Here is a 25730-nt window from a genome sequence, read left to right on the forward strand (position 1 = left end):
GACAATCTAATTTATCGCTGTTAAAGGGTGATACTGCGCCAGCTTCCTATAACTTATTTTTCACCTATTGTGCACTTAAGTTGGTATGCAAGCTAAGCAAATGAATTTATCAATACGAGCAAATTGCAACATAATCGCCGAGATTTTGTAATAATTATCGCATATCTAAAGTTTCTCCCGTTATTGAAGATTTTTGTTTGTTGAATAAAATTAGCATTTGCTATTATTGATTCCAATGATAAATGACAAAGTAAAGTATGTAATTATTATTAAAACTTTACTCTATGTTTACCATGCTGCTATTGAATTTAATTTTTTAAAACTAGTTCGTTTATAACAAAACTCGCGTCCCAAAAAAAAAAATTCAAGTAAGATAACAAAACATAACAAAATATTTGAAAATTCTATCTGTCAAAAAATGTTGCCATTTATTTTTTGACACGACATTTTCTATGCCTATTTAATGATACTGATGATCTTGTATAGGTTTTTTTATAATTATCTAGTAAAGGTACAAAAATTTTGCTAATAAAAGCCACAATAAATAACATTAAGCAGCTTCCTTGTTTCCTCTTTTAATAGCCTATAGCAAAGAAACTTGGAAAATTATTTTCCAACAGAAATAAATAGAGTCAAAGTGCAAACTTTAAACCCTCATAACTTCGAAATTTTTATAGATAAAATATTTTTAACATTTTTTCCATGTTCCTGGTATCTCACCTTACATGGCATTTTTTTCTAGGGCGCGAGTTCTGGCTCATCTTGTATATATTTTTTTAAATATTATATTGTTTACAAAATAATTATCCCTAAATAACTATCCCTAGTGAGATGAAAGTGAACTATTAATTCAAGAGTTGAAGCTTATTTATACAAATTTTACGGAGTTATAAAATTTTCCTGAAAAGCTTAACAGTTGAGATTGTTTGCTTGTCCAAACAACAGAAACAATATAAATCCAGCTGTGCGACATTAAAATTAGAATTAATTATTAGTAACGGCACTTAATTAAAACGCATTGTTCTGGTCGGCATAACATCGACATAGTCATTATTCGTTTTGACTTTTGGCTGTAATAAAGTCTCAGTTTTGACACATCGAATTAGCGATAACCTCCTCATCCACTTTACAATTCCGTGGCACAATTACAGGTGGATTTCTCGATGGCATATCCGTTTAATAACAGACGTGACCGGCATAAACGACCTCCTCTTTCCGGATTTATCTTTTCTACGCCGACACAACACACATCCTTCTTCCGAATGAAGAGATATTTTCAGGTTTCAGAAACGTGTGAGTAAATTCAATTGATCTTGTGAGGCGGTCAATAGACACGCCGTTTTGTTGGTTGCATATCCTAGCACCGGAAGTATGCCAAAAACTGGGCTATAAAGTAACTTTATTGCAAGTAAGGCCCGGTTTTGGATTTTTTATAATTCAATTAGTCTTCTAAGTGTCAAGACAACGTTAAAGAATTCAAATAAAAACGACGAAGCGAAATATTTTTTTTAGAGCCAATTTGATAGTTCAAATAATAATTAATGGATGAATAATTTTTAAGTTTATAAGTAGCACACTTTCAATTAAATTCATTAAAAAATAAAAAAGTGTAACGTTTGAATGTGATGGTTAATGTTGCATACTTATTTTCGGAGTTATAGGCCACTTTGATCATACATTTAATTAAAAGCATAGAACTTACAGATAATGATTAATTAACCGAATGTATAATTAATTACTATTAATCAGTGACAAATAACGCAGTCTATTTTTGATTGAGAATATTTGATGTGAATATGACTTCATATGTATAGTTAATTTTGTTATAGCCAATTATTCCAATGTTGGTAAATAAATACGTTTGAACAGCTAAATATCTGCAACTTTTAATTAACTGAAAATTGTTTCAATTAGTCAAATATAATGACTATAGACTTTTTTAGTTGGTGTTGTTTATCCAGTGAAATAAACTGAATCTTTTACAGTGTTGTAAAATGTAACGTTTTAAGTATCCTCCCTACTTGTCTTTTGAGAGTTTATTTTATACATTTCTCTTAAAGATTAATCTCATTTTATGGAAATATGAGCACTCGCGGAAGTTGTAATTTAAACCTAAAATAAACTATGCACTAGTGTAAACAAATCTCTTGTATTTACAAAATAATAAATTAAAAAGATTGCTTCAAATGTACTCATTTTTGAGCAAACTTTTGACAGTTTTGTTTTAAGTAATGAGAAAGTTTAATTTAAAATTTTCCTACTCAGGTTATTATAGAAGTTTCAAAGAAAATTCAGTGGCTCATTACTTAATTACCTTTACAATCATGTGCCAGTGTGTAGATTTTGATGCTTTTCTTAGCAAATGTATAAAACAGATCTTTAGAGGTGTAATATAACTTAACTTAATGTAACTTAACTAACAAAATTAAATTATCCTTTTACGTTTTAACGTAATGGTCCTTTAAAATCTCCAAAATCCTCAAAGTTTATGTGCTCGTAAATTCAAGACGGATGAATGTAGATGATTTGGTTTTTTAATGACTTTCTGCTTATGTTTTAAGGGATAAGATTTGTAAAATTTAAAAAATATTACAAAAGCAATTTAGGGATGACAAAATGTCAAGACACATTTTACTTAATTAACAAAATCTGAAAGGAATTGAGAGCGGTATGTCTATCACAATGACGTTTCAATTTAAAAATTAGGTCAAAGTAAACAATTTGGTGTTGACGGGACTTATTTTTATCCGGAACATAATCGGTCATTTACATAAAAATCCTACCCGGCGCATCCACCAAAAGTAGAATAACCCAATTTCTTGTTTGTTCAAATTCACGACTAATTAATGTTAATTAACACAATAATTATTATTATGGTCTAAAATATTGTTTCTTGTGCTTATGGTTGTTCAGAATTAACAATTTCCAGTTTGTAAACACGCCCCTACAATGACCCTCATTTATCTCACACACGTGTGTATCCTAAATTTCGCTATCGTTAAATTATTAATAGATCATAACGTGCAAAGAGGTAATAAAGATCGCCACTGTACAAACAGTAATAAAGCAAGTCAGTTCGTTGCTGACTAATAAAGATTTATATAAAGTTAGCCATTTGCATAAGCAATTCGCAATGTTGCAATCCGTGTGTACCGTAAAGTGTTGGGTAAATAACTAAACAGAGAAGGGAACCGCACATCTGTCGGCTGAGGATCGACCAGGGGGTTGTTAACAGTCTCAGGGATACGTAGACCTGTGGCTAACCTGCGCTCGTCACCAATTAACTACAAAATGACTGACTGGGTTTTATTGCTAAATGGGGCCAATTGCTGCAACTAATCAACTTAGAAATAATACAGAAGCAAAGTGCTCGCTGTATCCCTACTAATGGTATCCTACATCCTACACTCACTTTACTTGTTCATCTTTTATTTTTTATTCATGATTCTTCAACATTTGGAATAAAGAAAAAAAAGTCATAATAATACTCGCCTAAAATTTGATACAGGGTGCGCCAGAACTCGCGCCCCAGAGAAAGGTGAGGTACCAGGAACATGAAAAAAATGTTTAAAAAATTCTATATGTCAAAAAATTTTGACATTTATTTTTTGACATTTGACATGTTTTTATATCTATTTAATGATACTAACGATTTTGTATATGTTTTTTTACAATTATTTAGTAAAGGGACAAAAATTTTGCCAATAAAAGCCACAAATAACATTGAACAGAGTTACAATTTAGGATACAGCTTCCTTGTTTCCTCTTTTAACATCCTATAGCCTATAAATTATTTTTCCAACCGAAATAAATAGAGTCAAACCCTCATAACTTCGAAATTTTTATAGATAAATTTTTTTTAACATTTTTTCCATGTTCCTGGTATCTTACCTTATATGGCATTTTTCTCTGGGGCGCGAGTTCTGGCGCAGCCTGTATACATTATTGTAATATCTGTTTCAAATTGCTTCAAAATTCTCTAAATCAATATTTCATTGTTATGATGTAACAAACTACAACGTCAATTCTCTATTTGTAATCTGTCATTTACAACAAAGATTAGTCGTCAGTCAGTAACCTTCAGAGGTATTAATGACACTCTTGATAATTAAAATTGATTATTTGAAAGCTAAAATCGTCTTCGGTTGGGTTTGGGATGCAATCCGTTCAATATTTGATACATGGGCTAATTAATTTTGTGACTGGTCGCCATTTATGGCCAAAACGTCGATTGCTGGCTTTAGCAAATGAATTTTGATGGAGTATGGTTTGTAGAGTGAATCGCTATTAAGTTCGAGAGCTCGACAATCTGTACTGATCTCGTCTCGTAATTGGATATATGTACCGATGCCTGATTTTGGGATCAAGAGGGATTGGATTAGGAAGTTTTGTTTCCAATGTTACTTTAATGGACAAACATTGAACAAAAAGTGAGTTGAAACAGAAGCGAGAAAGACGCACCGTTATTAAAAATTTATACAAAAAAAGTTACAATGAAAAGTTGAAAGTTTGGGTTTTGCATTCAAGCTCATGTTAATATGGTTGATGTACGACATCGTGAGAAATTTTATTCGTACTGATGCTGTTTGGACAGTGTAAGTAGTAGTAGTAAATATGGAACTAAACGTTTTTCGCTTAAACTATTTATTTTCATTATGTGTTCAAAATTAATAAAGCTTTTTAAATTAATACTTCAATAACTTTTAATAAATTATAATTAGATAATGGTTAACAAAAGCCGACATCATCCAGCGTTATTTAATTTTATTAATAATTTGATCGACACTAGAGAGAATAATAACAACTGTATTATGTTTAAGCATGGTAATTACGTAATAAAAACTGATACTCTAAAATTAGTATGCAATTAGAATTATAATAAGGTTTAATTAAATTATACAGGGTGAGTCATATACAGTATGTTTTCGGAATGAATTTACAAGAGAAAAAAATTGTATCTTTGATTTTACGTCAAAACTGCAACTGCAACTGCTTTGAACCTGAAACGAGCAAATTTGTAATTAAGACTTCATTATTCTGACTCAGTGGAAAAAGAGTTTATTTTTTTCTCGATTTTGCACTTGTAACAATTTTTCTCTACTTTTTATTTATTTTTTTGACAACGATGTCATTTTGAAAAATGAGTTTAAATTAACAAAAACTTTTCTGAAAAACATAATTTTAATAAATGGCAACTCAAAGAAACAGTTTTAATTTAAAAAATAATGTTGTTTTTAACAAGAACTATCATTATTCAATTCATGAATTAATTGTCAAAATGACATATAGTTGTCAAATAAACTTTTCTTTTCACTAAATCAAAATAGTTTTAATTTCAGATTTGCTCGTTTCAGGTGAAGCAAAAATTGTTTTTCCTTTGCAGTTTTGGCGTAAAATCAAAGATACAATTTTTCTCCTCTTGTAAACTCAAGCCGAGAACATACTGTATAATAAAAACCGTAATTGATTTTTGATGATACAGATTTAGCCACAGCATTTTGTACATTCTCTATTTATGAAGATCATGTCAGTTTTTTCGTCATTTGAGTACATTTTAAATTCAAGGGAAAAAAAGTGGAATTGATGACATTGCCAAATTTAATGAATGACAATCAACAATTATGAATGACTCGTTTGTGTAAGTTCATCAGTGTATACACTGTGTCAATTTTAAAACTTGCAATCGGCAATTTCTCTCAACTGAAAAAGTTATTAATAATCACTCAAAACCGTTCCTAGGGGGAATTAAAACGACATGATAAGTGACACACCTCCACCCACCCTTGAATATAGTGAAAAAAAATAAAATTTAACGTCTTCGTTTTTGAATAATTGGAAAAATAACTTTACCAAATAGGCTGTTGTATGACATTTTTGAAAAGCGCTTGTTATGGGCTTTCCAACGATATATCGCAAGTAGGGTCGTGCCATTTAAAATTTTCAACTTTTTAAAATTATGCAAATTTATACCAATGTAGACCAAAAGTTTTAATTTTATTTAGTTTTGTATGATTTGTATTAAATTGTCAGTGACATGCAGTTGTTGAAAATTTGTCGTTTATCGACTGGAGTCTGATTCAACATCAAAGCTGTTTTTCTGGCAATTCCATTCAATGACTTTTGTTTGCAGTGTCCTGTCGAAATTAGTGCAGTGTGAAAATTTAGTCATTGATTGAGAGTTTCCGAATGACAAAATTAAAAATATATTTTCGACGTCAATACAATTACAACAAACCAAACAGAAAAAACGCGAACAATTAGTGCGTTGAAAACATGCCACTGTAATCAAAAATTATGTTGATATCACTAATGAGACTAATGAGTGAACAGAATTTCCCAAATTTATCTTTGCGTTATTAGCTCTTCAAAGAGTTGCAAATCAAATGCCCGACAATTAAATTTGACATGCTTTTAAATACATGATGTAATGTATAAAGGAGAAAAAAAAAAGATTTCTTCAGTGGAACACATGTCAAAATTTTTATCGAAAGTTGTTGCTAATATAGCAACATTTGGTAAAGATAAGGAATGTGCTGGTTCGATTGATCAAAGGCTCGTCTTAGGGGATATATTATCTAAGTGTTTTCCTCAATCGAACAAAGGGACCCCTTAATAGCGTAATTTATTATTGTATTGCCAAGAGGAAGTAACCAATTTAGACTTAATTTAACAAAAATTTAATTGCAACATATTTTATTTCGTGTGCTTCAGAAGTAATAAAAAAATCGCACCGGAATCCATTAGCTGTTTCATTAGTATGTATTTACTCAAGTTATTTATTCACATTTCTCAATTTTATTTCGTTATTTTTCACCGTCATTTATTATTAAAATGATTTATTAAGTAAGGAAATTTAAAATTCTTAAAACATAAAATGTTTTTGATTAATTATTTAATCATTTTTAATCCAATTATGTACCCTTGAAGACGTCCTCTTTCATCAAAATCTTATTAGATATTATCTTAAGATAGAATGTGCGGCGTGTTGTTTCGCTGCCTTGCAGATTAAGCATTTTTCCTCTTGTCGAAGAGGAGAATTTCCTAACATTGTGCCAACTTGTAATTTTAAAATATTTATCGTGAAAATTTGCGACTCGTCGAAAAGGAACGATCAAAATACACTTGAGGGAAATCTCAATGGGGAAACGTTGAAAGTAAGCAGTTTTTCCTAATTTCCCTTACTGAAGCACGACAGCGACCCGAACGAAACCAATATGTATTTCGAGTTTTATATCCTGAGAAATATTCACGAAGATTTCTTTATTAACGTCATTTCGGTCTGGTTTTATGGATACCTTTTCCCCACTGTTTTATGTCCCGAACATAATGCAAATCTTGCAGCAAACCACGAATAACATTTTCTAAACGATGAATTTGTGCAATTGGCGAGGGATTAAACACATACATCATGGCTTTGTCCGTCATTCATGACATGGACCAATTATTCAGAATGTTTGATTAGGGAATAACACGGTTCGATTTTAAAATGACGGCTCCCTTTACAAATGAAACAAACTCGATTTGGATTTCATTTAAATGTAGCGAGAAAAATTCAATGGTGATAACTGCTGTACATGGGCTTCTATTAATGGTAAGGGTAAAGGACACAAATTACGCACTAAGAATTTTAATTGCATGCTGTTACTGTCTTCGTTATTACAATTAGAAATTTGCTAAAATTAGCGTAGTAGTGGAAAGCTTTATGTCGTATTAAGTTTTATTATTGCGCAGTATTAATTAAATAACGGTGATAAAAATAGAATTTCAGATCATTAAAGAATTAGTTGATTACGTATTTTCTCACGCCGGGAAGGTAACAAGTAGTTATAAGTTAACTGTTAAGATTATTATTCATACTATTACAAACGAGTTTGTCTTCTAATAGTACGTAGTAAAACTTTTCATTGATTTGTTGTATTTATATTTTGACGTGTCTGTAAATCCGGTGCAGGCACCTACACACATTAGGATAACTTTCTGATCCAATCCTTCATTCGTTTAATCAAGACAAAGAACACTCCGTACACATAGGTATAACGTATGCAAAATAAATCACGGCCGTATAATTTTATTGTTTCTGCTGTAAACTAGGTGTTGTAAAAGGGGGTTCGGTGATGTCTATTTTGTTTTCTAAATAGAATCTAAAGCTGGGTAATCACAATGCGTTACCAACTTACCTGTGACCTGTTTCGGTAACGACTTCGTATATACCTCCGTCTTTCCTTAGATATATCTTGGTGGAGAGAGAATGTTAGTGCCTACAGCTTAGGCGAGCATTACCATCCATGGATCATTCAAGACGCTCTATCCCAATTTCATTACGCAGGAAGCTGCTTTACTTCCCAAACATATTAATTTGCTCGGATATGTAGGTTACGCGTGCCGACACAACCTTTTTATTATTATCATTTTCTTTTATCGGCTTTAAGGAGGTGTTTTACCGGGAAAAATCAGGACGTAAATGCGGAGCGTGCTTTGAAATATTGCACAAATATATCTTAAGTTGAATATTAAATTTTGCAGAAAGTTCTAGGAAAACTAGATCACCTGTATGCTAAAATTTGTTTGATCAGATCTGAAACTTGAAGACTTTGAGGCTATCTGAATGAGTGGTAAAAAAGCAATCAAACAAAACGTATAGACCCAACACGGGCTACAAAGGTCTAACCTTTGTTTACAACAGTCGTAAAAATAGGCTCAGATAAGTAAAAAAAAGAAAACGCACAACACAAACCTACACAATTTTCATGTCATGCTCTGTATAAAATTTGAATTTTGACAACTTACGACATTTGGGATAGTTTTTTTACGTGACGTTTTTCTAATTTAGAATGTACATTTTCTGTGATTTTTACACCTTCAGATGCTTCGTAATGTTATAATCTGGTAAGAAATTTAATTAACCTTGATAATTTTAAAATATTTGTTTTAGTATCGCCACATTGATGTATATTTTTGGGAGTGAAACCACAAAGGCAGCAAGCATTCTAAGACCGAGTAAAAATTTTCTTGAAGAAGTCGCCGATTTTGATAACATAATCGAGCCTGTAAATATCCAGCCTGGAAACAATCTTGAAACGAGAGAAAGCGGTGACGAGGAATATTACGACGAAGACTGTCCAAACGGAAAATGTCCTCGTGATGCAGATACAAGTACAGCTAAGTCAGTCTTAAACAAATTAGGATCATCATTTCTTCACAAGTTCTTCGCAAGAAGTACCAACGATGCCGACAAAGAGGAAAAAGATCAAGAGAAAGCACAGAGAATTGATCCAAAAAATGATGAAGAATTTATGCAAAATCAACAAGATTACGAAAACATGACAAATGCTACCAAACAGTTGTACGATCAACTTGAAGAGTCACAAGTGACACTGGGGAAAGAAAATATTTGTTGTGAGGAAGAAGAGCCAACTACAGTAGCTTTCGTCCAAATGCCCAAAAAAAGTAGAAAAACCGAAGTGTTATGCCAGGTTTGATTATTTACTTTTAGGTGGAATACGTGCTTCTAATGATTTCCTAGAAATGCATTTCTATAAACAACTACCGGATACCGACAGTATCAAACTTGTGCCGCACGAACAACCAGTTTTGATTAATTTATTTCCAAAGCATGAGAAAAACCGTCGAATGGAATCTGCCAAAAAATACGATTATATTGCTCTCGTGCCTCAAGGCAATAGGTTAATACAAGTCCCTGCTGTCAAGTTTACTGTCCTACCAGAATTCAAGCGAAGAAAAAAAGATATTTATTCGCCTTACTTTTCAAAATTAAAAAGGATTTATCCTTTCAGACACGGTTCCAATTATCGACATAACTCACACTCTTTCTCATTTATTGATAACCGAATTAATGATAACGAGCCCCGATCTAATAAATTATACAAAAGATACACTAATTTGGACGATTCGAATAATAAATATTTAGAAGAGGCCGATTTTTTGATACATAATCGTCGCATTTCGTTAAAATCTTCTCTGGATACTTCAAATAAACAAGCAAGTGAAGAAAATTCGAATTTTAATCAGAATCTTGTCGCCACTGAGAAGGCCAAAAGCGAGGTTAGTTCGGCGGAAAGAGGGCAAGGTTTAGTTAATACCTTGGAGGAGGGGCAAGGTTTAGTGGATAGTGAGAAAGGGCAGAGTTTAGTAGATGTGGTGGAGGGATTAAGTCAGAGCGACAGTCTGATTGGCTCGAAAGAAGGAGGGGACATTGGTTTAATCAAAAGTGAGGTTGGCAGTATTGAGGAGGGGCAAGGTTTGCTCAAGAGTGAGCTTAGTGGAATAGAGGGGAGGCAAGGTTTAGTAAAAAGTGAGCTTAGTGGTATGGAGAACGGGCAAGGTTTTGATGATAGCTTAGTAAAAAGTGAGATTAGAAACAATGAGGAATTTCCCTAACTGTATAAAATAATTTTTGTATAGATTATATCTAAAATATATTTTATTAAAGCTTGTGTGTATAAATAAATATCCTGATTTTATGACTGTGCAGTTGGTTTTCTTACAATTCTCGAGCTTCTATTTCGACTCGAAAAACTATCAGTGATAAATCATATAAAAAGCAACTTCTTTCGTCGCCTTGTAATATATTAAAACACGCCAGAAAATACAACACAAACCGCGTCTTTAACATATACGTATAGTGTAAGTCATAAATTTTGATCATTGATTTATTCCGTTTTTCGATGTTAGTAGTAACCTCGATGACATGGAGAAGGAATTGATAAAACAAACTCAAACGGAAATTTCAGTTTCTAACGAACTGCTTGTTCAAAAACAACGTGGCAATAAAAAGATTTAAAATATGACCACGGGGAGCGCTCAGCATGAAGGCGGTTTACCAATTTTCTTCCAGGAGATGTTTCAGACGACTTTAATAAAAGTTATATGCGTCCTAAATTTTAAATTTCTTACCGGTGCTGACGAGAATGCAAACTTCATAATTAAAAGCATACAACCCAATGGACAATCCGGGAGAAAGTTTGCTGTTAACGAAATGCGTAATTGGGTTAAGAGATTGCCATAAATAAATAAGCATAGTTGGGTGGGTCATTAAAACAAAAGCGATTAAAAACTTTGGTGATGATTTTTAACTTAAGTAATTAGCTAAAAGCATTTATCGATTTCTAGTTCTTAACAGCAACATCAAACATAAATGTCTATTGTTAAAATTTTATTTTTTGATACAATTTCTTGTAAAATAATTATTTAAAGGTAGCCAAGTAAATCATAAATATGTTTGTTGTTTAAACGGGGTGCGCCAGATAAGGTAAGGTAAGACACCAGGAACATGGAAAAAATGTTAAAAAAATTCTACCTATGAAAATTTCGAAGTTATGAGAGTTTAAATTTTGAACTTTGACTATTCATTTCTGTTGGAAAAATAATTTTCCAAGTTTTTTTGCTACAGGCGATTCAAAGAGGAAACAAGGAAGCGGTATCCTAAATTGTAACTCTGTTTAATGTTATTTGTGGCTTTTATTGGCAAAATTTTTGTACCTTTATTAAATAATTATAAAAAACCATATACAAGATCATCAGTATCATTAAATAAACATAAAAAATGTCAAATGTCAAAAAATAAATGTCAAAATATTTTGACAGATAGAATTAAAAAAAAATTTTTTCTATGTTTCTGGTATCTTATCTTACTTGAAATTTTTCTCTGGGGCGCGAGTTCTGGCGCACCCTGTATATGTATTTTAAAATTAGAGTGTTCATCCAGAGAGGTTAGATAATAAACATACACATAATTACTTTCTGTTTTCTGAAACATGAAGTAATACGTAATATTTGAGCAATGTACTGATGTGTTTTTGTAAATTTATTTTAAAAGTCTAATTCAATCACGCATATTTTCAAGCCATATCAGCCCTTTTATCAATTTTCCGAGCTTTAGAACGTTGCACTTCACAAACAACAAGCTCAACGTGACGTAAATAAAGATACCCTTTATGGTACCAATTCGATTTTCTTCATCGTCGTTGCAACACATTCCCTACATAATTCAAGCTCTATAATACTAAAAACATAAAATAATTTCTCGTCCCAATCTCCGTTATTCATCCCTGTTTCCCACCATTGAATTAAAAAATTTAGTATCTCTAACACGTCTGGCACATAGAACGCAGCTCTGAAAAAAGTTATCGCAATTCAGATTAACGAGACACATGCCGGCGGCGTCGACTCTGACCTTTTTGAATCAGATGTGTCATTCAAGCTTCGCAAACGACCAACTTTCATACACCAAACGGAAATTAATTAAACTTACCTTCGGCCGTATTTATCCACGTTCCGAAACTGGCATCTGTGTGCGTATGGATGGTGCATAATTAATCTTGGAGGCACCTTAGAGGCTTTGGGAAGCCGAGCAACTGAGCCTCGAACAGTGATCGATCTCCACGAGGAAATAGGACTCAAAATAGCCAAAAATACAGTCGAAACAAATACACGTTTATCATACATAAATAAAAAAAATATTTTCCCACTGGTTTTTTATTTTCACCAGATTTTTTTTTCGAAATAGACAAATCTCAAGAAGTTATGTGTAGCTGTTGGAGAGGACAAGCCCCCGCCTACCGCAATTTTTTATACCAAACATTACCTAACAAGTGTAGCGAAACGAAAGAATGAAATATATCAAATACATATATCCCAACACTCAATGTAGTCGGAAATGAGGGAAAAACGAATGGCTTGCGGTTCCACCGCTTTGAACACAGCGTTGCCTTTAAAAATCCGACAACAAAGTTGGCTGCGGACGAAAAACGCCTGTGACAAGTGTAATAATACTTTTGTACATTTTATTTCGTTAAAACCGGTCCGGATTAATTGTAAAATAATGTCTGCCACAACACGAAACAATTTATTAAGTCTACATCGATCCGGTGAATATTCACGCATTATTATGATCCATGCCGCTCATAATAACCGCACGCCAAAGCAGACGAGCTGCCATAAATCGTCTTGTAGACTCTAAGTGTGTCATTAATTTTGTCGCAAGCTGCACCTATCGCGAACATTACCGAAAAGTGAATTATTTCACTTGTAACTTGTGTATCTCGACAACACGAAACTTTCCAAATTAATCTATCAACACTAATAAAAGTTTCGAGCGATTGGAAAATAATTGAGGTTGAAGAAAGAATGAGGTGCTAGTTAAATAAAATGCAATCGTTTTTGGTTCTGTACCAATTTTGTGTGTCAGATTAAATTTTGAGTTAAACGTTATTTATAATTTAAGATTACTAAAGCGGGCGCAATAAAATATCTATAAAAATGTATATTAGATTGTCGTTATTGCATTTCAAACTGCAAGTCTGTGCCGCCGAGGAAAACTTTGCCAAATAACTTAAATAGCAATATATTTACATAAGGCTAGACAGAGTTAATCTATTTCCGATAAGAAAATGTTCAATTTTCGTATTGCAGTAAGTTAAAATTGTTTTAAAATTGCTAAAGTTTCAGTAGGAATTTTAAATAAGTGCTTGAGTAGAGTAAATGCATCTTAGTCATTTGAGGTTGGTAGCGGCAAAAATTAAATATTTTTATAGTATCAATATAAAATCAAAACATTGAAATCAAATGCATTTAGTGATTGTACTTAGTTTACAATCAAATAAAAAAAGTTTGAATTGTTTAGGTTACTAACGAAGAATATCTTCGTTAAGAGCAGAAGCAAAGTTAATAAGCACAATTGACAAAGTTCTAAATTGAACTCTTGTTCATGCAACTTTGCAAAAGCTAAGATGTAGTATTTACTTTGATTTAAAATTAATTTACTAGTTTGAGCTTTGAGAGAAATAAGTAAACATGTGAACAAATAGATATTGTGCTCTTTATCCCACCGCATCCACCAAAATTACCTCAAATTTTTTCATTTTTACTTATCGTGATTTATCTAAACAATGGTCTTTAGAATCAAGCCACTGCTTTCATTTTAACTTACCGAAACAAAAGCTGCAAAATATATGAATAATTTATCTTTAACATTTTGCCTTTGTTTGGAGAAACGCCATGAACGCCAGCGAATTGCGGATCCGATGCGAAAAAATATCTTGAGGCATGTTAATGCAACACTAACGTCTAAAACAGCTGATAATTACAATACAAAAATAAATTTTATTACAAAATTCCTTCGGAGGCAAGAAGACAACCCTTTCTTGTGCCAGTTTTTACGATGAGCCGGTGTCTAGGGGAATTACAAGGAAATTTTGCAATTGATTTATGAGTGCAAAACATGAAATTAGGCCGCTTGATACAAATTTGTTTATGCCAGTGTTCCGACTAGAAAAATCTGCAGATGTGAAAGATTGCGGGGCTTTTTGTCGAACCTCATAAATCATCTAATGTTCGAGATATGTTCGAGAGCTCACCTAATTGTAATATTGATACGGATGAAAATTTATGCCGATTTGGAAGCACGGAGCCTGAAAGATACGGGTTTTATTCAAAGAGAATGGAAAGCAAGAAATGAGAATTTTTATATTGATGTAAGATGAAATACCTGCCTTGACAAGATTACCTAATAGTTTGGAAATGTTTTTTCAACTATACTGAGTGACATAAGTGTTGAAAGAAGACAAATTAATCCCTAAAATTACTGCATTTTACATTATCAGATGAGATTTGTTTATTACAAACATAAAATAACGAATCACAGTTATTAAAGTCTGATTTAATATGTACAACAAAAAACATTAGAAACAAATCTAAAATAAAATTTACGCCAAATCCTCAAAATTAATGCCAAAATCAATGTCATCATCACTTTCCCTCAAATTTATAATTTAACCTTCCAAAATATTTTATAAAACTGTCAGCACAACTGTCAGAATGTAAAAATAAAGAAATTATAAAATTTTTCAGTTTAAATTCCTTGGTTGCTTAAAAAACGAATAGACGGGGCACATAAAAAGTAATCGCCATCAGTAGAATTATTTGACTTCTTGCAATATCTCTAAGAAATTATTTCACTAATATAATATTATACGACATATAATCAGCTTTTTTTTTTCAAAATGTATTAAAGTTGTTGAAGCTTTTCTCTTAAATTTAGTACTATGCTCTTTACATTAAAAAAATAGGAGTACTTTTGTCTACTCCCACATCTAAAACACGGACTATCATATACAGGGTTATTCATAAATTAATATGAAGCAATATTTGAATTTCAAAAATTACCTATAAAATGATGTTAATTGAAATAATAACTCGTGTCCAATCTTTACCGATAAGAATTTTACAGCCCTCAGAATTTGGGTATGTAAATTTGTTTTTTTTTTGTAATAACTTCGAAACTATTTGATCAAATATTATAAAATTTGGAACAGTTACTTGCGAGAACATACCATTTAAACTGGTAATCACGAAAACCGGATACATCTACTCAATTTCCGGTTGCTACAGTTGCACATCACATTTTCTGTGTTTTTCTATTTTTTTGCTTTCTTAACACTAATTTTTTATTGCTCAAAACTATAGAGTAATTAATTTCAAATTAAAAACGCAAACTTTTTATACCACTAAAATGGATCGTTTCAAAAATATTTTAATTTAAAGTGAGAACTGAACTAAGTTGAAAGCAAAAATTATGAATTTTGGATGACTGATATCCACGGCACCGAATGCCGATGGTCACACAAATTTATGTGAAAAATTAAAAAAAAAGTCCAAAGCCAAGAGAAAAATTAACTTTTCTTTTCACTGAATCAGAATAAAGAAGTTTTAATTACAGATTTGCTTGTTTCAAGTAAAGCAAAAAATGTTTTCCTTTGTTTTAGCGTAGTAAACTCAATCCGGGGACATACTGTATTTTGATGAAATCAACTATAACTAAATTCATACTTGTATACTCTTTTTCATATTATTGTGCATCAAGCAGGTTGTAAAAGTCTAAATGAATCTTTAATTTAAAGGCCGATTTACACAAAAAGTGTCATTAATGTCATTCAGAACAAATTTAATCACATCAATAATGACAAATTTTTTTATGTTTACTATCCAATGTTAATTACATTGTTAATTTTAATTAAGGTATACAATTATTTGGAAAAATAATTTTTAGGCAAAACTGAAGTTAGGATTGTTTGAATTTTCGCATGGTTGCCACCTTAAAATGATCCCTTTCAACAACTACTTCAACAACAACTTCATTAATTTGAAAACGAGTATAGTAATTTTTCAGACTCTCGAAAAAACATATATTTCATTTAATTTTTCTAATAACACGATATACGAGCAACTATACATACAGTTTTAAGATTTTAAATTAGAGGAAACCATGAAATATTACATCTGAAAGTAGCTCGAAATAATTCATTCAGCACTACATAAACTTTCCTAAGTTTTACTTGCGCATAATTCAATTAGCTACTGAAAACAAAGTTAACCGCTTATTTTGCCTAAGTTAGTTTTTTGTACTAGATTCATGTACAGATACTTTTTTAAAGTTTTTTTATAAAGTACTCGTATTTATATAGGGTTAGAGACAATTTTATATTTGATGGCAAAAACAAACAATAGACGGTTAAGCGTCAGAAAATTTATTTGAAATTGTCACTTTTTTCAGAAACGTTCGTTAATTATTTCAGTGTGTCACATAGTGGTAGAGTTTGTTCCAAATCTGGTGGCGAACTGACGTTGTCAAAAATGACTGAATTTTGACACTAAACATACGTTTACTATTGAAAAAAATATTGTTCGTATGCGTCGTATTAAATAATAATATTTCAAAACCACTGTTATTCTTTAAAAAAAATATAATAAATATACATACGATGAAGAATGATGAACAAATTATTAATTTGTTAACGCATGAAAATAATTTTTCACTATGATATTTTTAGCAATCCTCGTCCTCAAAATTACTAAAGCAAACTTCGTTTTCGTTACTGCTATCGTCGGTTATGATACGTAAGTTCATTAACGATTAATTTCCCTATTTAAATATTGGTCTTCATTTACGATCACCTGATTGCAAACTTTTGTAAAATGACAGCTAAGAAAATTTTAGAGAAAAAATGCACGCCCATGTATTTCATTAGTTCATTACCTTAACCAAGTGGGCACATTCCAAGTGTTTTTTCTGTCAATGTCAGTTTGCCACCAGATATAAAATAAGCTCTAATAAAAAGATCAATCGTGCTCAAGCACAAGAAGTAATTTGTCATACGTGGGACTACATGAAAAGAATCTCTCCCGATGAACTTTTTTCGAAGACTAATGAACGTGTTTTATTATTTTACTAAATTATTGAAATCTCTTAAACTTAATCCCACGTGTAACGTTTATGAGAAAATTGACACTGACTAGTAAATTTTCTGATATTTTACAGTGTTTTGTTTTTGCCATCAAATATGCCTATCAGTTAAAAATGCAACTCAAAATACGATTTATTAAGCACACATTGTTTTTTGGTATTATTAGAAAATTAAATCAGGAATCTAAATATGTATAAATTAAGTAGTTTGAAAAGTGTCATAACATTTATTCGTTCGTTTTAAAAATGTATTCAAACGATGAGGGAACAGATAGGATAGTGATTTTTTGGGACTCGCATTGCTGCATGTAAACGTATAACGATGGAAGGAATTTTGAACACTTGCTTTAAGAATTTTTTAAGTATTTGTGCCGTACCTACCCACCTATTTCTTTTGTGATTTTAATTATTTATGGTTGTTGTTAAAGTATATTTTGCTGAGAAAAGTATTTTTTTCTGTCATATATATTTTGACATCTATGAGGCTGACGTTAAAAGCTGTCTCTGTTTTATTGCATTCTGATAAAACGATATGAATTCAGTTAGCTTTATAAATTGTGCCGCTTTGTATGATACTGAATAACTGATAACACAAAATGTGACAGTCACAAATTTCAGATTTACTGCATTTTTCAATTAATTGATTTTGTTGCAGCACTAGATCGAGAACAAGAACTACACCGTGACAAGAAGAACAAATAAGCGCCTCCTAACATTCCTCCTATCTACTAAGCCTATTATTAGCACTGATTATCAAAAAAAGGTTAACACGAGAAATCAGGGTGAAATCATATTGGATTCGCCACTTTTCTTTTGATTCAAAAAAATGTTCTTTTCTATACTGGAGAAATGGGCGATTAAACGGTGCGTTGTCAGTTGTAACGTGTTTAACTTCATACATCCTCTCCAAATACACCTGCAAATCATTTTTAAATGGTCTTTAGGCCCTGAACTATACTTTGTGATTGACCACATACCAAATTTAGATTAGGAAGTGTGCATTAAAAATCCTTTTGAAACAGCGTGTCCCCGTGCCGCGCACACGATCATCCCATTTTCAAAAACTAGAAATTTTTGTTTTCTTTTTACAACACGCTTTCACTTAAGTATTCCTTTTTCATCTGTGACCTTTTATTACAGTTTTTCCACTCTTTTATTTTCTAATTTTAGAATTACGTATTTACACAATTTTGAAATCTGTAACTGTCACATGTCAAATATATTTTGTGTTATCAGTATATTATATCAGTGTATTATTTTTACAGTATAATATAATAGTTATTAGTTTGAGCAATAAGGCTTAAATTTGCTTTAAATCTGTTAAAAATAATCTGACGTTTCGTATTGAGAAATGCCAAACAGTTGTCAGAACTTCCTTACACGGGAGAAAAACCGTAAATTTTGACAGTGTCGAAGAATAAAAACATGTAAAGCGGCACATTCAGAGGTTGACATTATTTCAAAGCCAATTTGATCTTTCAATCATTTATGGACACATTGCATTTTTACCTGGTAATCACGTCTTACGTGATAAGCCTTGTATAAAAAATACTCCTAGTAATGTTTATTATTGTAACCACAATGTTCCTATTTTCATAATTGCCTTTCTCAAGTTGTAAGTGGATTTCGTATTTGATAAATTTCACCATAGTTGACGTTACAACAAGACGACATGGGAAGGAAGAGATGTCTTAGTTAGGATTAGGTCCCTTGCTGAGCGTCTGCACTGCGGCTAGCTTCAATTATCGAATAAATAATTAAGTCCCTTTAGAGAGTTGACCAGAGTATTGTTTGAGTAGTAGTTCAATAATTTAAACTGTGTTAGAATAGTGACGATTGACTGATAATGACAAATTATTCTTTGCATTTAATTCGACCACAAATTACGTTTACAAACTCATTCGTTCAAATCAAATTCTCCTCAAAAAAAATTACTTGTGTATAGTATCTAGTAAATTGTAATTATTATGGCCCAAAATCGATTTAGCAGACTGTGTAGCAGTGATGAAGATGGAAATATTCAAAAGTTAATAATGTAGGTGAAAGCATTAATAAGTCTGTGTGCAAGTTTACCAGTAAATTGAGTATCGGATCCAATAAGACGTAAGAATAAGAGCGATAAAGGGAAAACGACAAAATGAGAAAATAACTCTGGAGTCGGATTGTGCAGAGTGGAGAAGGGTTTAACCTAAGCTGGAATATCGGCGCAACTCAAGGATTCATCAGGACACGTAGCTCATAAAGCGGCTGGACCGGCGCCTGCTAAACGGCTCAGATGAGCGAGTCGTGCCCTACTGATCGGCCCTTTTATATCAGAAAGGGTTTGCTGCTTACTCATTTATGATAGAGTTGGCGAGACTGAGGCTAAATTTTAAATGAGACAAGCAGTTTGCTGAACCACAACAACTTCAACTACTGACAAATCTTCCAGCATTTTTATTGAGAAGAATAAAACTTCTTTGTTAGATTTGTGTCTCACATAGAAAAACAAATTGAATAAAATAAAAAAAAATTTGCTTATGAAATATGAATAGCAGTTTTTATTTTTGAGTACTCTGCCATAGCTTAACTAGGTCTGTAAACTGAGCAAAAAGCAAACACTCTAGGGTCGAAGCGATTACCATAATGAAGATTCACCTTGACAGGGCTTTAATTAAAACCCGTTTAGATCTAGAGAAAAAACCGTTTACTCTTAAATAAATCAATGTTTTAATTATCTCTGAAAAATTGAAACCGACCGGGAACTTTGATAGAAAGGCAAATTTCGAATCGCTACAAAATCATTTGAGTTCTTTTTAATGAAGAAAAAACTTCTAATTAACTAGAGATTAAGTAATTTATTTAATTTTAATTGCTGCAGTGGGTTTTTTTTTAATTAGTCACAAGACGAACAAGTGCTTGATAAAAAACATCTGAATTTTTGTCAGTTTGAGAAATTTCATCAAAATGCGACATGCGGTGAAAGTTAAGATGTCGTGCTGCGGGGAGTATTTATTAGATTCTGTCGACGGTGTTGTTGGGCCTTGTCTAGTAGATGTAAAATGGCAAAAGTTTGAAAACTAAACAGCAGAGATTAAATATCAGTTGTGGTCGATAAAACAGCAACAAAATAAATGCGTTTTTTTATAAATAGTTGTGTAAATTATTTACAAAGTGTAAATGAAATTGTTTCGTTCGGTGCATAAAAACCGGTGATTAATGCAAATGTTTTGCGGTTTAATGGAATACATTTTATTTATGTGTTTGCCGACGACGGACGCCGTTTAATTTATTTTGCAATTATAGAAAAATTATAAATTTATTATTTTGCAACATCTACGATATTTACTTGCAAATGTTGTGGTGATTTAAAGTTCTATTACTGTTTAAATTTAAAATCAATTAGGTATAGTATCAAAAACTATATAAAAAACAAAAATGGGTAAGAACGTAAACATACATGCGTACGTTTAAACGTTTTTAAGTCAAAAAAAACTTGGTAAAGCGTAAGAAACTCAGAAATCTGGGTTGACCACGTCAATTTATAACTAGGGGTCGACGTTTCGCCCGCTTTTGTAAGAGGCATCTTCAGGATAAAAGTAGAGAAGGCTTCTTAACTAAGAAGGGCTTCTTTCAAAGATGTGTAAACGTAGGAATTTAAAAAGATATAACACGTAGCTAGACGCATCTATAAACTGACGGAATGTAAGAGTAAACTATAATTTCTTTATAATCTCTTTACTTTAATTGAAAACTAATGAAAAAAAATGAAAAAGTGTATCGAATTTAACCGAATTCAGAGGTAATATTTATTTTAAAATATCTATATTTCTGGAAAATTAAAAATACTTTAAAAAATTTATATTCCTTTTAAATAACAATAATAAAGCTAAATGTAAAATAGAATAATAAACTACAAGTGACAGATTTATAAACTCGACTGACAGAAGTCTTTACAACTTTAAATTGCTTTGCCACTTTATCTGAAGAGTTAGCAAGTTGGCTAATGATATGAATTGTTCCTTATTTCAATAGCTATGCGTTGATATCAAATATTCTGCATTTTATTCAATACTATTACGTAGCTATTGTTAACTGATTACTACTGAAATTTTTTTCGAAGTTTTAGGTTTTTTTTGCCTGCAAGCATAATTTTTTTTTCCATTGCTTTAATAAGATTTTAGAGGCTCCTGTTTGGCGATCGTTATAACAGCTTTATCCTTTGCGGATTGCCAAGGATTGTGCGCAATTTGTCGCCGCGTATTAGATTGATATGACAGTTGTGGTCCTTTTACTACTAATGCGAATCTTGTCATTGTTAAGTTCACACATTACAGTCCATATCGACATGTAATGAACCGATTTATCTCGATCACATGTTGCTACAGTCAGATCTACATTTTCAATCGTGCAGCCTTAAATGTAATTCAGATCGAGAATTTTCAATAAGTTTCACGCGTACATTTTGAATTTAGATCGGTTCCATTTGAAAACTCATTTATATTTTAAGCGCGGCTTTAATGCCTCTTCCCTCCCGTAATTGATCTTCAAAAATTCCACTCAGAAAATGTTCGCGAAAGTGTCATTCTTTCACCACTACGGCCAATTAATTCTCGAATAATTATCGGAAACTCGGCCTAATTAAATTACGCTTGAAGGAATACAATTTTATGAAAACTAAAACATTTACAAATCTTGACCTGTTCAGGGTGCAGCATTTATTCGGTTCACGAACGGGGATTAATGGATGGCTCGTGTCTCGACGCGCTGCAATTTACAGTTTACTTTTCGGAGAAAGATGATAAAAGACGATTTTTTCACACGTTTTAGACGTTATGAAAAAATAAATGCGTAAAAATGCCGGTAAACTGCTAGAAGAAGATGAGCTATTTTATTTCATTCTTCGTTAAAATTTTTAAAACAAAATCGCGAGTGTGCTTTTTTTAGGAATTATCACAAGGCGTTCTTTGACTTGCAAATGGCGCACTGACGGAGAAGCCAACAAACTGTGAATAGCAAAATTTACTCCTGTTCACGAATATGCAAACATAAACAAAGCATTTATAGAAATAACTGCAAACCTATTTTAATTTTTCCTAAAAATGTTAATTACTAATGTGTTTCGCTGCGACATGTCGCAATAATAATTTAATAAATCATCCAAAATTTAGATAAATTTAATTTAAAGCAACTCATGTAGCACAAAGTTATAAATTAGATTAAACTCCGATATTCACGATATTTTCTGACTTTCGTATTCAAGCCGCAGATGTAATAACGGCGAATATCATTGAAATGTATATCACTTTAATGGAATAACTAAAGCAAAATGTGTTGTAGTTTTCTAGGGTACGTTAAAATAAATGTGTTCTTTTTCTGTATGTTTTTTGGCTCAAAATTGTTATCTCAGACTAATAAATAGAGTACTTGAGAATGGGATATTACGAGTCTTATTAATTATTAATCACAAGTTGCCAATGATATTGAAAAAAGTTCCGAGTGATAAAATCTCAAAATTCTTAAATCACCTCTAAGTGGCGTTAGTTTCGAACATGGTGTACCATTTCGTAGATAACAAGTCAAAACTTAGCTACACTTAGTGATAAATGGCAAAGTCAATATTAAAACTTTGGCAAATCGTATTTTAAGGAGTTTTACAATTTATTGGCTATAGCTAAAGGTGAAACTGGTTGTTTAGAAATCTGTGAATAAATGAAGGGATTATCTGGTCTTGTCCGGCTGCTGGCCGTAAAGTATTACTTTCAGTCCGCAGCAGTAAATCTCATTGGCCAAATAAAGACTTGGCAGTTTTCTCTGGGGTTTTACACGGATATACATACTCTCGGTCACGTTTATTTCGCAATTGATACTCGTAAGCTACGAGGTGAATAAACCAAGAGCCAGTAAATTAATAAGAATCTAAGGCGACTTGTCTCTTACGACCGGCAAAATGCCGAGAAATGTTATAACTGTGATTGGCATCGCTCTGAAGAGACTGCGAGTATTGTCAGATAAGGAAAAAAATTGTGCGCCCTGTGGCAGTTTTTTGATAAGCAAACACACAAACTTAATGGATTGCCATACATTATATACGATATGTTTTATACTACGGCGAGTTATTCATGTTTTATCTTATGATACGGCTTTTTTAGGAGGGACGTTTTAAGTTAATTTGTCGTTTGCACTCAAGAAATCACACGATAGAATTTTACACATCAGAAAAAATAAATCCAGAGGATATGCGACGAAGTGTATCATTGAATTGCAAATTTCAAGCTTTATCGCGATGTGTAGAAGCATTTTCTATTGAAAGATTGGGAGAGGGTGAATTATGACTGCCTTTTTATTAGAACTTAATTTGCATCTTAAGGAGCACGACGCAGAAACAAAAGTTCAAAAGATTTTTACTTTTATTATATGAATTTTATATTTTTTATGTAATTCAGCAAAATAAAAACAAAGCTTGGTTCTGGTCGCAATATTTGTAAACTTTCTAATTTTATATTTGCAAAAGTTAAAGAAAATCTGCAACTAAAAGTTTTAATAAAAACTGTCCCAAACTTAATATTTACGATATATCTTCGTCCGCATAGTTGGTCTAAAGTATTTACATTTTTAGTGCAAACTGTCGTTTGAAACTAGCAAAACTAGGTGATAAGAGTTTTATTTAACAATTTTTAATACAACTCTTTGCAAGTATTAGAAACTTGTAAACTTTCGGAAGAAAATTATTCTTTTATCGAAACTCGACTAAAACTTTGCAAACTCGGTATGTAGACCCTACCTTAGGAGCTGAATAAAAACTTTGGTGATTTTTTCCTTAAATTTTTGCCAAAAAATGAGTTTGCGACGTGCGGAATCCGTAAAAGTTGTTTACATTTTAATTTTCCCAAAAGTGCAAAATGTAATCATGGCTGGTCCCCGAGAAACCCATAATATCTGGCGTTGGCGGTGCGCTTCTCTAAAATCAATTTTATGTGTTTAAAAATAAAAAATTTATGGCTTCCACTATCCTATTTAAATGGGTTAGCCCGCCACGAAGAGACATAACGCGCCAAGAAAAGATAATAAATTTAACAAGCATTTTATAAGGTGTAAAAGTGTCAGGTGCATCGGATAACAGTAAATATCGTTTATAGAAAAATCTGCGTAATCTTATTTACGCATCGACGCAACCTTCTCTAGAATAATAAGATGCAAAGCTAGATAAATTGCAGGAACCTCTATGATAACGCACACCTTGCCTCTGAGGTGGCATAAATAAAACAAGAAACGCAGCGACGAAAAAATATTTGCCTGTCTGACACAACTAGACATAAAGAAAATGAAACCAATTTTCTCAAAGGAAATGTGTTCGAACGAAAAGGAACATCACACACCTTGTTTTCTTTTAATCTAACTCGTGGTAAACATTTGCATGGAAATACACTGATTAAAGTGAGAATTCCAGATTTTTTGCTTTATTTTTGTGTTTGTAAAGTGTTTAGAAGAGCACACATTGCACTACTTGCAAAGTTTAGTTCAATACAAATAAAACCGTTTAGACAAAAGGAAATTAAAAATATCAAAAAACAATATTATAAAATGTCTAGTTTTACAATTATTTAATTTAGAAAATTATTGTTTCAATAAAGAAAGAAAATTAAATTTATCTGAGATTGCCAGGCTTATCTACCAAAAGTCACTCTTCTTATGCATTTCCTTGATGCAAAACTATGTCAGATTATAGCAATTTTGTATGACTTTCTATTTATAAACTTATTTCCAATAATCGAATCTGCATAAGAGCATTTCTTTAAATTTATTTTTTCCTACTTAATCTATTTTCCAAACGAATTTTTCCGTTTTCATGTTTTCGCTAAATAAATCGATAAATATTTGATTAATTTCTTTAATAAGGAAAACAGTTTATTTCCTCTAACTCTACCTCTGAGTGAATTTGAAAGAAAAAAGCAAAATATTAAAATCTTTCAGAGTAATAAGAGGGCAGCAGAAATGATCACGTCTGTGCTAACGGTTTCTCTAAGTATGAATCTAACTAATGCAGATTGTTATCGTCAGTAGTACCACTTAAAAATCCATGCACGTACCTCCTGAATATCCAAACATGAAAATTTTAAACAAATAAGGTTTTCTTCTAATCAATAACGGAATATTAAAACTCATATTGTTGATACCCCGGATAGTATTCGTGACCTTTTCGCAATTTACTGCTTTCTATATTTTGTCATATATCCTCAGAAAGATGATTATCTCTCAGACTCTAATGGGTATCTGCCGTAAAGCGTCTTAAGCACTATTGAAGTGGTTATTGGAAGGCACACTTATTTTTTCTTATTTCAAGACAATTTTCACGCAACGACCACCAATCTGGTTTTTTCCCCAGATAAATACTGATTCGAGGTTAAATTATATTTTGTTTGATGTTCTACGCAAGTTACGCATCTGCAATTTACATGTTATAATTTAATTTGCAAATACAATTAATAAA

General features: G+C 31.9%; 2 protein-coding genes across 6 annotated transcripts in view; one reads left to right on the forward strand and one right to left on the reverse strand.

Annotated features, from left to right (window-relative positions):
- LOC123012087 (zwei Ig domain protein zig-8-like) overlaps positions 1–25730 on the reverse strand; it is a 66189-nt gene that overhangs the window by 8439 nt on the left and 32020 nt on the right. The window lies entirely within an intron of this gene.
- Positions 8783–10464, forward strand: LOC123012086. Its single transcript, XM_044409873.1, has 3 exons — positions 8783–8886; positions 8933–9447; positions 9494–10464. Exons 1-3 carry the CDS (start codon positions 8864–8866, stop codon positions 10396–10398), a joined length of 1443 nt encoding a protein of 480 aa, XP_044265808.1. The 5' UTR covers positions 8783–8863; the 3' UTR covers positions 10399–10464.

Source organism: Tribolium madens, unplaced genomic scaffold (genome assembly GCF_015345945.1).
Source record: "Tribolium madens isolate multiple individuals breed KSU strain unplaced genomic scaffold, Tmad_KSU_1.1 Scaffold_91;HRSCAF=231;Tcas5.2_LG7, whole genome shotgun sequence".
Classification (NCBI taxonomy): Eukaryota; Metazoa; Arthropoda; class Insecta; order Coleoptera; family Tenebrionidae; genus Tribolium; species Tribolium madens.

Coding starts and splice junctions, on each gene's coding strand:
- LOC123012086 (XM_044409873.1), top strand. CDS start 8,864: ATGCTTCGTAATGTTATAATCTG. Junction 8,887..8,932: donor CTTCGTAATGTTATAATCTG/GTAAGAAATTTA, acceptor TATTTGTTTTAG/TATCGCCACATTGATGTATA. Junction 9,448..9,493: donor CGTCCAAATGCCCAAAAAAA/GTAGAAAAACCG, acceptor ATTTACTTTTAG/GTGGAATACGTGCTTCTAAT.